Below are 14,279 nucleotides of genomic sequence, written 5' to 3'. Positions count from 1 at the left end.
CTCGTTGATCTTAACAATCAGAGAGTCCAGGAAACTTGTCTAACAAGAATTGCTTGCATGCAGCCTCACTGTTGCCTTTGGCAAACCTCTGACACTTGTGACAGTTTTAGAGATTATTACATGGAAAGTTTCTAGCAGGTTCCATGTGATTCACCTCCAATTCAATCGCCCTGTCCTTCTAATCCTGTTCTCCCATGTGGGCAAGCGTAGCTTCTTTTCAAAATATCAAAGGTATTGCCCCTCAGCTGTTCCCTTTCTGACTGTGACCATCTTCCTGCTGTCTGCGGAGAACAGCCCTGGAGCGCATGTTTTTTAAAATTCTAACACAGGGTGAGGACATTGGCTCCTGGATCAGTTGTTATTGGTCATCCCCAGTTGCCCTTGAGCCGGTGATGATCTGCCTTCATGAACAGCTGTAGGTGGACCCACAGTGTCATTAGGGAGGGAATTCCAGGGTTGTAACCCAGTGACATTACCTTATACCTTCCTGAATAATGCAGGCGCTGTCGATCTCCCTTTGCAATCTCTACGGCAATGCCTCAGCCAATCAAAGTTGACCTGCCAACCAGTCAGAGCCGGAATATCCTGTAGTGTAAGTTGTTGTGAAAGGTTAAAATTTGGCATTCTTGCATTGGTCCTGATGACTACTCAAGGAAGAGCTGCAGCAGTGGTGTACATATTCTGTGTAACCGAGTACGAGAGTTTAAAAGTATAAAACTGAGCTCAGCATTCCAGGAGCAGACAGGAAGTGGCAAGGAAACTAGGAGCCAACACATAGTAAGACTTGCTGTTTATGTAAAATAGTTGATGTCAAATCCAAATGTGATTTTGGAAATAACTCTCTGTTATTCCAGGAGAGCCTGACTGGTGAACCACACTCCTCGAAATGACCCTGAGCTGTTTCATGGCCATTAATGTACCCTCAGGATAATTGGTCTGACACATGAATATTGGCAAGGTTAAATTGAGGGGAGGGAGAGCGGGGAGGGAGAGAGAGAGAGAGAGAGAGAGCGAGTGAGGGAGAGAGAGAGAGAGACAGGGAGAGAAAGAGGGTGAAGGAGTGAGGGAGAAAGAGAGAGAAGACGAGAGAGGGTGAGAAAGAGAGAGAAGACAAGAGAGGAGGTGAGAAAGAGAGAGAGGGAATGAGAGAAAAAGAGAGGGTGAGAAAGAGAGAGGGGGGGGAGAGAGAGAGATGTTTAGAATCATAACGAGTGGAAGGTTTGAGTTATACGGAGAGACTGGGAATTTTTTCACTGGAGTGTAGGATGCTGAGGGATGACCTTATAGAGGTTTATAAAATCATGAGGGGCATGGATAGGGTAAATAGCCAGGGTCTTTTCCCAGGGTGGAGGTGTTCAAAACTAGAGGGCATTAGTTTAAGGTGAGAGGGGAAAGATTTAAAAGGGACCTAAGGGGCAACTTGTTCACACAGAGGGTGGTGTGTGTATGGGAATGAGCTGCCAGAGGAAGTGGTGGAGGCTGGTACAATTACAGCATTTAAAAGTCATTTAGACAGGTACATGGATAGGAAAGATATAGAGGGATATGGACCAAATGCTGGCAAATGGTATTCATTCAGTTTAGGAAACTGGTTGACATGGACAAGTATGCCTCTATGACTATAACTTCAAGTTTGTTTGGTACATTGTGTGAAGAGATGATTTTGGAATTATTATTTCTTAACTGAGCGAGCTTGTCACTGGGGACTCTGAACATCTGTTTATTTACATACATTTGGATGAGCTGGGAGTTAACTTTTCATTGCATTAAACAGGCTAGAGGAAAATAAACTGAGCTCCTGCACATGGACAGGGGCCCACTGATTCAGGGAGATTGAATAATCAAGGAAAAAAGTCAGTCCATGTGGTGTGTGCGAGAACACATGAAATTGAATTAAAGTTTAGTTTGCATTTGCTTTAGGTGAAGACATTGATTTGGCCACTTTTGGAATACTGCATGCCATTCTGGTCTCCCTGCTACAGGAAGGATGTTGTGAAACTTGAAAGGGTTCAGAAAAGATTTACAAGGATGTTGCCAGCGTTAGAGGATTTGAGCTATAGGGAGAGACTGAATAGGCTGGGGCTGTTTTCCCTGGAGCGTTGGAGGGGTGACCTTATAGAGGTTTATAAAATCATGAGGGACATGGATAGGGTAAATAGAAGAAGTCTTTTCCCTTGCGTGGGGGAGTCCAGAACTAGAGGGCATAGGTTTAGGGTGAGAGGGGAAAGATATAAAAGAGACCTAAGGGGCAACTTTTTCACACAGAGGGTGGTACATGTATGGAATGAGCTGCCAGAGGAAGTGGTGGAGATTGGTATAATTGCAACATTTAAGAGGAATTTGGATGGGTATATGAATAGGAAGGGTTTGGAGGGATATGGGCTGGCATTTGGGACTAGATTGGGTTGGGATATCTGGTCGCATGGACGGGTTGGACCGTAGGTTCTGTTACCATGCTGTACATCTCTGTGACTTGATATGAATGCACCCAGAGGGAACCAGTGACAGTGTGCTAGCTTCAGCAAGAAACACAACACAATGTGGAGATCGTGCTGATCTATCAAGGATGTTCTGGTGTTAGGGAGGATGTTGCTCGGTTAAAAGGAGTAGTGTAAATTTGAACTTTGCTTGGTGTTTGTAATGAAGTCTTTCCAACCTTTTTGTCACGTGTAATTGTTTTTTATTCACTTGTGAGATGTGAACAATATACTCCCCGCCTGTCTCATTAGGGTAATCGAGGTTGTTCTGTATTAGGAAATGTCAGGTAGCTAGTGGGGCAGGATAATAGGACACAGAATTTATACTAAAAGATGAAAGTGTCATACAACTGATGGGATGTACTGAACAGCAGTCTAGGTTTGTTCAATACATTGCATCTGTTGTATAACACTTTGCTCAGGAAAGCAGCTCACCCACCACCACAGACTCTGACTAATAAGAATTGCTTGTCACTTCACTAACCCACTTTGTTCCCATGCTAATGTTTCTATGCTGCGCCTGTGACAGTGTTTCAATGAAGAGCAACAGAAACTGAGCTCCTGTGTTTCATTTTCCTAGCACCTGACAGCTTTGTGAACTTAACATTGAGTTCAACCACTTCAGCGAACTTCAGTTATTCCTGAATTCAAATTCCAACCATCTTTCATGGTGGGATTCCAGCCCACGTCCCTAAAACATTAGCTGGGTCTCTAGATTAATAATTCCAGACCATGACGCTGGAAAAGTACAGCAGTTCAGGCAGCTTCCGAGAAGCATTCCTGATGAAAGGCTTATGCCCGAAATGGTGATTCTCCTGCTTCTCAGAAGCTGCCTGACCTGCTGTGCTTTTCCAGCGTCACACTCTTTGATTATTAATCTAGAGACCCAGCTAATGTTTTAGGGACCTGGGCTGGAATCCCACCATGAAAGATGGTTGGAATTTGAATTCAGGAATAACCTGGAAATAAGACTCGAACGATGACCATGAATCCATTGTCAGGAAAATCCCATCTGGGTCACTAATGTCCTTCAGGGAAGGAAACTGCCATCCTTACCTGGTCTGGCCAACATTGACTCCAGACCCACAGCAATGCAGTTGATCCTTAACTGCCCTCTGGGTAATTAGGGATGGGCAATGAATGCTGGCCTGACCAGAGACGCCCTCATCCCGTGAATGAATTAAAGAAAGCGATAAGGCATTATATCAGACATGTTGTCATTGAATGCTGCAGAACAGGTTTGTGGATTTAGAGAGCCCTAACTTGTTGCTGTGTGTCTGTATGTAATGGAAATCCCATTTTCTCTGGGATTTCCACTGACTGATCCTCTGCAGCATGGAATTTGGTGTTTGTCATAAATTGGGGAATTGCTAGCAGGGCAGTTTTGAAAACAGAAGAATTAAGGGATTTCCGAAGGCATTCCAGTTGCCTAGGCAAAGCCTTGTTTGCTTCAAGTAGTTTGGTAGAGGCTTGAGTTTGCAAAGCAGCCTGGGTGGTTTCTGTCTGAGGTACTTTCCTTGGAGGAGGGGAAGAGAGAGAGAGAGAGAGAGAGAGAAGAAACTGAAATAAACCATTGTATGCAATTGGCAAGGATGTGCCTGGAGAGATCTTTGTTGCGGTTCTGTGTAAGTCAGGTGAGAGTGAGTCAGCAACCTGCTCTACATCTTAGCCAAAGGGACTCCTGCGATGCACGGTAGTGTCCGTACCTGCTCCATCTCTGAGCATGTTGAGCAAAATAAATACAGCTCTCCCAACGCTTTCACCTCCATGTAAATCTAAATGGGGCAGCACTGCTGCCTCACAGCACCAGAGTTCGATTCCAGCCTCAGGCAACTGTCCGTGTAGAGTTTGCACATTTCCCCCCCACCCTGTGTCTGAGTGGGTTTGCTCTGGTTTCCTCCCAGAGTCCAAAGATGTGCAAGTTAGGTGGACTGGCCATGCTAAATTACCCCATAGCGTGCAGGAATGTAAAGGCTGGGTGGATTAGCCATGGGAAATGTAGGGTTACAGGGATAGGATGTGGCAGAGAGTCTGGGTGGGATGCTCTTTGGAGGGTTGGTGCAGACTCAATGGATTCTGGAAGTCTAACTGTGACTGGAGAGGATATTTTAAGGTCTGTGTATGATGCTATTCAAAAAGAGAGAGAGAGACAGAGAGAGGGTGGTGAATTTGGTAGGATCGTATGAATGAGTAAAAAAGTGATATGGCATTATATCAGGCATGATATCATTGATTGCTGCACATCAGGTTTGTGGATTTAAAAAAGTCTCCCTCCTTGTAACTGTGTGTCTGTATTTAATGGAAATCCAAGCCAATTGACCCTCTGCAACCCAGGCTTTGTGATTGTCACGGGGTTCCACACTGTAGGGGATTCTGTGATTCTGCAACAATGAGCTCACCACAGTCTCTCAAAATTCCGTTTCTTTCTCCCTCTTGCATTGAGGGAGAATTGAATAAAGGTCACACTGATAAATCCGTTGAAAGGGAAGAGTGAGGAGCTTTGGGGCATAAGCACTAGCCTGGTCACAATTGCCTGATTCTGTACAGTATATCATCGATTCCCTACAATGAGGAAAGGGGCCCTTCAGCCCATTGAATCCATACTGACCCTCCAAGGAGAATCCCACACAGAACCATACCATATCCTGATATTTCCCATGGCTAATCCACCTAGCCTGCATATCCCTGGACACTGTGGGACAATCTAACATGGCCAATTCACCCTAACCTGCACAATTTTGGACTGTGGGAGGAAACCCACATAGACACAGGGAGAATGTACAAACTCCACACAGACAGTCACCTGAGGCTGGAATCGAACCTGGGTCCCTGGCGCTGTGAGGCAGCAGCGCTAACCACTGAGCCACCGTGCTATCCTTTTAAGTCTCTTGTCAACCCAGCCTGGACATCACCATTGTTGGAGAGTATGAATTGTCTGGTTTCTGGGAGATAGCTGATACACGTTAGGTGCCCAACACTGAGCCCTCTGAACAACCCAGGAACATGCAGGCTGTTTTTGGAAAGCAGGAGACCTCAATGAGTCTTGATGCAAGTGTTCAAGGTTTGGATGTGGAACTAACAACAACGACACAGTTCATAGAGCAGCGAGTTTAAATGGTGGGGAAAGTAATGGAAAATGGGGAACATTGGCATAAATCAATGGGGCTTTTCTCACCTGTATAAAATGTGGGCACCAACCCCGATTATGAAAATGGTGCCTTTCCTGTCCAGAGGGGAGAAACCAGTGAAGAGAAATACTTGGGATCGAACATATTGGTCGTACTGGGGCTGCATGTTGAGGTACATGAGACGCGTCATGCCTCATTACTGGTTCTTCCTTTTGAGTGGGTTTTTGGCAAGGGGTGGATCTCTAACCCTACTCCATCACACACACACACACACAAACACACCCCGCCCCACTCCTCCGTTATCTCGGTAGCTCTGTGGAAAGTCTTCCCCTAGGCTTCTGCCGCTCCCACGCTCTCATTTCATCTACTTCACCCCAAGTTTCTTTTCTCTGTCATAGGGCACAACTGATTCAAGACATTGTGACTGGGAAGAACAGGTGCACGGAGAGCAATCGAGTTGGTATGTTCCCTTTCACAGTTACGTGCGCGGTAATCCTTTCTGTAACTCGTGTCAGCCCGTGTTATCTGTCGCAGGAGAGAGAAACTGTAGATCAGGAATGTCATGTCTCTCTTAGAGTCATAGGGATGTACAGCACGGAAATAGACCCTTCGCTCCAACTTGCCCATGCCGACCCAGATATCCTAACCTAATATAATCCTATTTGCCAGCATTTGGCCCATATCCCTCTAAACCCTTCCTATTCATATACCCATCCTGATGCCTTTTAAATGTTGTAATTGTACCAGCCTCCACCACTTCCTCTGGCAACTCATTCCATACACGTACCATCCTCTGTGTGAAAACGTTGCCCCTTAGGTCCCTTTTATATCTTTCCCCTCTCACCCTAAACCTCTGCCCTCTAGTTCTGGACTCTCCCACCCCAGGGAAAGGACCTTGTCTGTTTACCCCGTCCATGCCCCTCATGATTTTATACAAGTCAGCAGAGGCAATTCTCTCTCAGAGCCCTGTCATAAAACCCTGCTCCAGGGTCTGAACATCGAGATCAAGGCTGACATATTTAGTGCCATCTTTCAACAGAGACATTAAATAGAGGTGCCAGCTCACTGCCTGGCAGGATGTAAAGCTGGAGAGTTGGACCTGGTGTCCTGGGCAATATTCATCCCTCAGTCAACATCATCCAATCAGATTACCCAGTCAGTGCCATGATGTGACATCTAGCTGTGTGCTCATTGACAGCTCCATTCCTGACTTTACAAGAGTAACTCCACTTCAGAGGTTGGTTGTAAAGGCTTTGCGACATCCTGGAGGATGCTATTGAAATGCAAGTATTTGCTTCATTTGGGATAAGAACATAGAAACATGAGTTCAGGTAATTCAGCACATCAAGTCTCCCCTCCTCGTTAAATATGATCTCGACTGATCAAATGCTTTAATTAGCCAGCCAACCTCATCCCCATAACCCTTTTGGGCTAATTGAAGTCAGAAATCTATCATCTCCACCTTCAACACACTCAAAGATTGAGCTTGCACAGCCCCTTGTGAACTTGATTTCTTTTGACTGTTCACAGCCCAACCTAACAGAGAAAGGCAACTTGAAAGTAAATGGGATTAGATTAATTTCGGATATCTGATCGGCGTGGGCGAGTTGGACCGAAGGGTCTGTTTTTGTGCTGTACATCTCGATGACTCTATGACTATGAAAGCGCTGGTTTCAAAACTCTCGTTGCCCTGGCTGACCAAGTGGTTAATATTCCTGTCAACTTGACACGTCCATCAGTGAGAACCTGATAGGCTTTTTTCTAACATTAACCCTATCTTTTCGGATCACTGGTTCAAGAACAAGGGGACGCTAACGTCATCGCAGAGTGAGGGCATTCAGGGCAAAATCAGGAACCAACTTGCGTATTTTTCGGTGCCTGAAGGAAAATTGAAATCAGAAACACGGAACGTAATGTTTTAGCCTTGATCTCCCAGCTTTTATTTTATTAAACTCACAGACGTGGGCTTTGCTGGTTGGGCCAGTGTTTATTGCCCTTTCCTAGTTGCCCCTTGAGAAGGTGGGAGTGAGCTGCCTTCTTAAACCGCTGCAGTCCATGTGCTGTAGGTGGACCCACAATGCTGTTAGGGACAGAATTCCAGGATTTTGAGCCAATGACAGTGAAGGAAAGGCGATATATTTTCAAGTCAGGATGGTGAGTGGCTTGGAGGGGAACTTGCAGGTAGTGCTGTCCCCATGTATCTGCTGCCCTTGTCCTTCTAGATGGAAGTGGTCGTAGGTTTGGAAGGTGCTGTCTGAGGAACTTTGGTGAATTTCTGTAGTGCATCGTGTAGATGGTACACACTGCTGCTACTGAGCATCGATGGGGGAGGGAGTGGATATTTGTGGATGTGGTGCCAGTCAGGCGGAGGCTGCTTTGTCCCTGGATGGTGTCAACCTTCTTGAGTGTTGTTGGGGCTGCACCCATCCAGGGATGTGAGGAGTATTCCATCACACTCCGGACTCGTGCCTTGTAGATGGTGGAGAAAGTGAGGCCTGCAGACGCTGGAGATCAAAGCTGAAACTTTATTGCTGTAGATGGTGGGCAGGCTTTGGGGAGTCAGGAGGTGAGTTACTTGCCGTGGGATTCCCAGTCTCTGACTAAGCTTCTGTGACATTTGACAGAATGGACTGCACTTGATTACTGCAGAACTGGGGAAGACTGCTCCCTATTTTAGAGAAAGCAGTTATCATTGAAGCAACATAGAAAATTAATTTACAGTGAATTGCCCCCCCAGATGTGGAGTGTGGATAGGGACACATTTCTGTTTGTATGTAAGTAGCAACAGTACTGGGAGAGACAATGCAGAACAACATGGTGACCAGAGGCTGGGACCACCGGTTAATGATGGTGTCAGATACCAACACAATAACATGGGCATGATCATGGCAACAGGAAGTAGGAATGGTGGAGGGGGCTCTAATCTTCACGCCAGACCCAGAGAGTTGGCCGAGGACTTGAGGCCACAAGGTCACATCCTTGATCTTTCAATTCTTTTTGAACCTTCAGTAGCTTGGCTTCTGCCCCGTCCCTGCCCTTGACCTTATCGGTGACCCTCTCTGACAAGCTACTGTGTGACTGGAGTGATCGGCTGAACGGGAGGTAGTCACTCAGAAACTGAGTCTTTCCCTGATGATGTTCGCTACCAAGTCCTTCATAGCAATGATTGGATCGAAATAAATCTCAGGTTGTAGGTTTGCTCGCTGAGCTGGTAGGTTTGTTTTCAGACGTTTTGTCACCATGCTGGGTAACCTCATCAGTGAGCCTCCGGTGAAGCGCAAGTCTTCTGTCCCAATTTCTATTTATGGGTCTTGGTCTGTGAAGGCGGGTGATATAATTTCTGGTTCTTTTTCTCAAAGGATGGTAAATGGGGTCCAAATCGATGTGTTTATTGATGGAGTTCTGGATTGGAGTAAATCCCTCACTGTAAACATGCGCAGCAGTAATGGGATTGGCTCCTGAAGCGATCATTCCAGTGACTGTGCTCTCTGTCTCTCTGCAGCTCCTTTCCAAGTGAAGAGCAGGTGGGTGCAGCGTGGCACCGATGTATTTTTGCAGTGCATTCTCAGTTCCAACATCGCCATCGCCAGATGGAAGGTCAATGAGGAGGAAGTGCTGAGGAACGATGAGAGACATTACTACCTAGAGGATGGCTCCCTGGTGATTAAGGGGGTGGAGCAGGCTGACGAAGGGCAGTACAGATGTTTCGCTGAGGAGAATGGAGTGCGGTACCTAGTGGCCCTGCACAATGTGAGCGTGGTGGACAGCTATGAGCCCATCTCCCCACCGTCCGCCCCTCAGCGGCTGATCTCCAAGGGCCGCGAGTTCATCTACCTGGTCGTCATCGCCGCCCTGGTCGCCCTCGCCTTCGTCCTGGCCACTCTGTCCATCTACCTGTTCTGCTCGCCCTCCAAGAGGGGCGGCTACAACTTGCGGCTGCCCAGCGCCTCGCTGGTGGAGCTGCAGCACGTTTCGGGCTCGTCCAGCGGCGGGAAAGCCGAAGATGGGGGGGATTCCGGCCCCCCGTACGGCGGCGAGCGCATCCTGAAGATCATCCCGGGCGAGGGGGCGACTCACCCGAGGGACCTGGGTGAGCCCCTCCCCCCACCTCCGCCACCACCTCCCCTCCCGCTGCCCTTCCCCCACGACTCGCCCCCACCTCCGGCCTCTGTCACCCCCAATGGCCTCCCGCACGTGCTGAGGAAGATGAATGGTAACTCCTACGTCTTGCTGCGTCAGACCAGCGAGGTGGGCTCCGGCCTACCCCACTATCACTCGTTCACCGAGGAGCTGAGCAAGATGCTGGAGAAACGCAAGCACGCCCAGCTGGTGGAGAAACCGGACGAGAGCTCGGTGTGAGGCCGGGCCGGGGGAGGGTGGGGGAGGGGGCAGTTAGGGGAAGGGGATGGGGGAGGGGCGGGGTGCGGAGGAGGGAGGTGAGGGGCACACCTCCCAGACTGCTGCGCCGCTACATCTACCTCAGAAACTCGCCAAAGATCCTCAGGCCTGGTTAGAGACAAATAAAAACAAGCTGCAGAGGCTGGAATCCAAGGTGGACAGGCCGGAGGAACACAATAAGCCAGGCAGCACCAGGAGGTGGAGGGGTCGATGTTCCCGGTGTAATCCTTCTTCCTCAGGCAGCACCTTCCCAAACCCCATGGCCGCTTTTGTCTGGAAGGACGGAGTGGGAGCAGGGCAGCAGATACCTGGGAACATCACGGGCGCCCTGCACGTTCCCCGCCGAGCCGCTCGACTTGGGTAAGATATTGGATGCTCCTTCGCTGTCACCAGGTCCTAATCGTGGAATTCCTCCCTCTCTGAGGGCATCGGGGGTCACCCCACAGCAGGTGGACAGCAGCGGTTTGAGAAGGCAGCTCACCCCCACCTTCTCAAGGGGCACCTAGGGACGGGCAATCAGTGGTGGGCCCAGGCAGTAATGCTGATACACCATGAATGAATCATGATAGAAATGTCAGTATTTAAGGGTAATCCACTGCAGGAGGCTGACTCTAGCCTTGTCTGAAGGCCTTCTCTTTATTCAGCCAATCCGGGATCCGATTGTACATAAGAGCATTCACCTGTATATAACTCCGTGGCTTTAGTATAACCTTTGGATATCAATCAAAGGAGAGATTTTATAGAAAACCCACAAAGCTTTAAAACTGTGAAACACAGAAAGGAGATCAGAGCGGGCATCTCGAGTGTATCTTTGATGTTTCATCGACCGAATATTGTCACACCCTTGAGCAGACCGGCCTTGAGGGGCTGAATGGCTCTCCTCCTGTTCCTGTGCAGCCCAGCGGGAAAATCCTGTGAAAATACAGGCAGCTACAAACAGGCAGGAGAACTGCAATGGTGAGTCAGTGCTGAACCTGACATGTCTATGGAATGTTGTTTTCAGACATTGGAAATAGATGGTAAATATATTTTGGGCGCGCCGACATATAGACACTTTCCCGGTGATAGATCAGACCGCCCATCTCGCGAAGTGGAGTGTCATATGGAGCTGAATTCCAGCCACAAAATAAAATCAAAAGAACTGCTGATGCTGGAAATCAGATGCAAAAACAGAAGTTGCTGGAAAAACTCAGCAGGTCTGGCAGTATCTGTGGAGAGAAATCAGAGTTAACTCGGATCTGCTGAAATTTTAAGCAACACTGGGTCCGAACTGAAGTATCAGCGTCCGGAGATGAAAGTGCATTGCTCAGTATTAAAACTGTTCACTTAATTATAATGTGTGTAACTTGGACCAACCATTTTGCCAGCACTTCCAGCGATTATTCTGTAACAGAGAAGGGATGAAGAGGGGAAATAATCTTTTAAAATCATCTTTCTCCATTTAAAAAAGAGTTGCAATGCCACATCCTCTCATTGGGGGTTGGGGGGTGCAGTTTGAACTGATGGGTCATCCTCTGTTTGGAGTGATAAGGAGTTTTTATGTTCCCATTATCATGAAGAGTGGGGGCTTAGTGTCTGACAGGTACAGATACAGGGAGGTGGGGGAAGAGCTGAAGAAAAGGGGGAAAGACTGGGGGTTTGGGAAATGTTTTAATTAATTCATGGGATTAAAGCATCACTGGTTAGGCCAGCATTTATTGCCCATAGGGAAGTTAAGAGTCAACCACATTGTTGTGGGTCTGGAGCCACATGTAGGCCAGACTAGGTAAGGATGGCAGTTTCCTTTCCTAAAGGACATTAGTGAACTAGATGGGTTTTTCCTCGACAATGGATTCATAGTCATCTTAATTCCAGACATTTATTGAATTTAAATCTCGCTGTCTGCCTTGGTGGGATTTGAACCCAGTCCCCCAGGATATGGCCTGGGCCTCTGGATTAACAGCCCTGTGATAATACCACGAGGCCATTACCTCCTCTCATTGGCTTGTTGTTGGTGAGGGGTGGGTTCCTATGTGGCCACATTTAGGGTGTCTAGGGGCAGGGCGTTGATGTGGACCATATAGTGAGGAGGGGAATTATTTCGTTAGTGGTTTGTGGTCTCCACTGCAGTTTGTTGTCCACCTCTGGCTGCAGGAAGTAGGTTAAAAATCGAGCTGCCAACATGTGACCTGGAGTCACATGTAGCTCAGAGCCATCGGGGTCAGCTATTGGCCTCAACCCTTTTTCGAAGGCCATTAAGAGACAATCAAGTTCCATGTGGTAGGTGCATGGTGTTCTGTTGTACCTGGCAATCTCCATGCTGTTGAAACTTAATTATACGGGACAGGAACAGCCCCACTCAGTTCCAATGGTTGAGCAATAGGCAGAAGAACACAAAACACTGAATTTTATTTTTTAAAATAGTAAGATACGAGATGTTGGTGTTCAGAAGGATTTGAATGTCTTTGCACATGAAATACAAAGGAAAATACAGCACACGCTCACTGCCAGCAGTTAGGTAGACATATTGTAAATTTACTTTATTGGGTGAGGGTTTGGGGTACAGGGAGAACCTTATGCACTTTAGTAGGGGCTTAGAAAGCCACCTCCTAGGTGACTGCTTGCAGTTTTTTCTCCTGAGTTAGGGAAAAGATTTGAGGTAGTGCAGTTAAGGTTGGCTGTACTGTTTCCTAGTTTAAGCAGTTTCCTCAGTGATTGAGTAGATTGGCCAATAATCACCTGCAGTTTGGAGAAATGAGAGAAGATCTCATTCCAAAACATAAGATTCAGGGAGAGCTTGGCACAATCGATCCTGAAAGGCTTTCTGCCCAGGATTCAAGGAGTGGACCCATTGTCCTGAGGTCAAGGCTTTGTCAATGGAGAGAAGCAGGAAGTGAGAGGGTTGAGAATCTTTGGACTTCTGAACCGCTCACGTCCAGGGGCCTGTGGATCGATCACTTGAATGGGCTCGAAAGCCATTTCAAACTCAAAGGATCCAAGGCTTATGGTAACTGGGTGGGAAGTGGATAAAGGTCAGAGGTGGGCCATAATCTTATTGAAGGCTGCAGTAAACCTGAAGGGCTGTTTGGCCCGTTTCTGTTTTTCCATTCCACGTGTGTACCCCCCTGATAAATAATCCAGTCAGACGGTGGTAAAGCTGCACTTACTTATCAATGACCCTCATGATTTTATAAACCTCTATCAGATCACCCTCGGGCTCTGTCGCTCCAGGGAGAAAGAGTCCCAGTCTCTCCTTATGATTCAAACCTTCTGCTGCCCATATCTATCAGGGAGTAGTTTGAGGAGACCAGGTCCATCTGACTGAAGCCTTTCATATCCAGCAGAAGGAGGTGTTGGCCAATCTGGCCAGATAGAATCCTGAGTGTTCGAACAGAAAAGTTGAGGTGGACCTTCTGTGAAGCGCCCTGATTTTAATTGTTGTTGGTGAATAAGCTCTTTCAACCAAAGTTGATTATTTTGCTGAGTTAATCCTCTTTGAACTGGTGGGCCAGGCCACTGCAGTGTGTGATTACCTGCGCGTTGATAGCCTGCTCTCAATCGGGGTGGTCTAAAACGTCGCCATGTGTTAACCCACAAAAAAAGAGAGGGAACGAAAGAGTAACTTAGACAACCCTACACTACCGTTAGCACACAGCTAAAGATTCAGCTAAGAAACAGTGCAGCAAGACCTAAATATAGGAGTGAAACAATTTGTTAAAGAAAATAATTTTGTAAGAAAATGATAACCTGTCACAAAACACAATTAAACATGAAAAAAAACTTGAATATCAAAAATCTCTTGACGTGGAGTGTTCCTTTGTTGAGAGAATCCGGTGAGTGTATGGATCAATTTCATTAATCCATATTGGAGGGAGTAAAAAATAATTCGCTGTTTAAATGTATTGATACATGCTCCATGTATGTTCCTTAATTTATTCATGGAAGGCTTTTGTTTCTTAATTTGATTTTACATTAAATTAAGATGTTTCCACCCTTCACTGTGTTTGTTACTTCATTTCTCCAAGTAAATGCCACGGTGTTTTTGTGAATCCTATACTAATGGTCTACAACAGAAAGTCCTGCAAAGTGATTTGAGTGCAGGTACATTGTCACCAATATCCAAACTGGGCAAAGTGAAATTAGTAGATCTGGCATGCATGGCCTCAAAGAAAGGCTGGGATTGTTGAGCAGAGGGTTTGTAGATTTTGCATTTCCTGCCTATGTGATGGCTCAGTGCTGTCCCTCAGCGCCAGGCACCCGGGTTCGATTCCAGTCTCGCGCAACAGTCTGTGTGGAA

At 47.1% G+C, this 14,279-nt stretch overlaps 1 protein-coding gene across 1 annotated transcript in view; it reads left to right on the top strand.

Moving 5' to 3' along the window:
• LOC122561416 (semaphorin-4G) overlaps positions 1–13,975 on the top strand; it is a 94,204-nt gene extending 80,229 nt beyond the window's left edge. The window contains exons 13-14 of the mRNA XM_087999254.1: positions 6,004–6,065; positions 9,108–13,975. Of these exons, the coding sequence (XP_087855380.1) occupies positions 6,004–6,065; positions 9,108–9,964 (919 nt within the window). The 3' untranslated portion in view covers positions 9,965–13,975. The remainder of the gene's footprint in view (positions 1–6,003; positions 6,066–9,107) is intronic.
• Positions 13,976–14,279: the final 304 nt, after the last annotated feature.

This window comes from Chiloscyllium plagiosum, unplaced genomic scaffold (genome assembly GCF_037043375.1).
Source record: "Chiloscyllium plagiosum isolate Xiang-an unplaced genomic scaffold, Cpla_swu_hap1 HiC_scaffold_22, whole genome shotgun sequence".
Lineage (NCBI taxonomy): Eukaryota > Metazoa > Chordata > Chondrichthyes > Orectolobiformes > Hemiscylliidae > Chiloscyllium > Chiloscyllium plagiosum.
The sequence above is the reverse complement of the archived record's forward strand: the minus strand, read 5'-3'. Positions and strand labels throughout refer to the sequence as shown.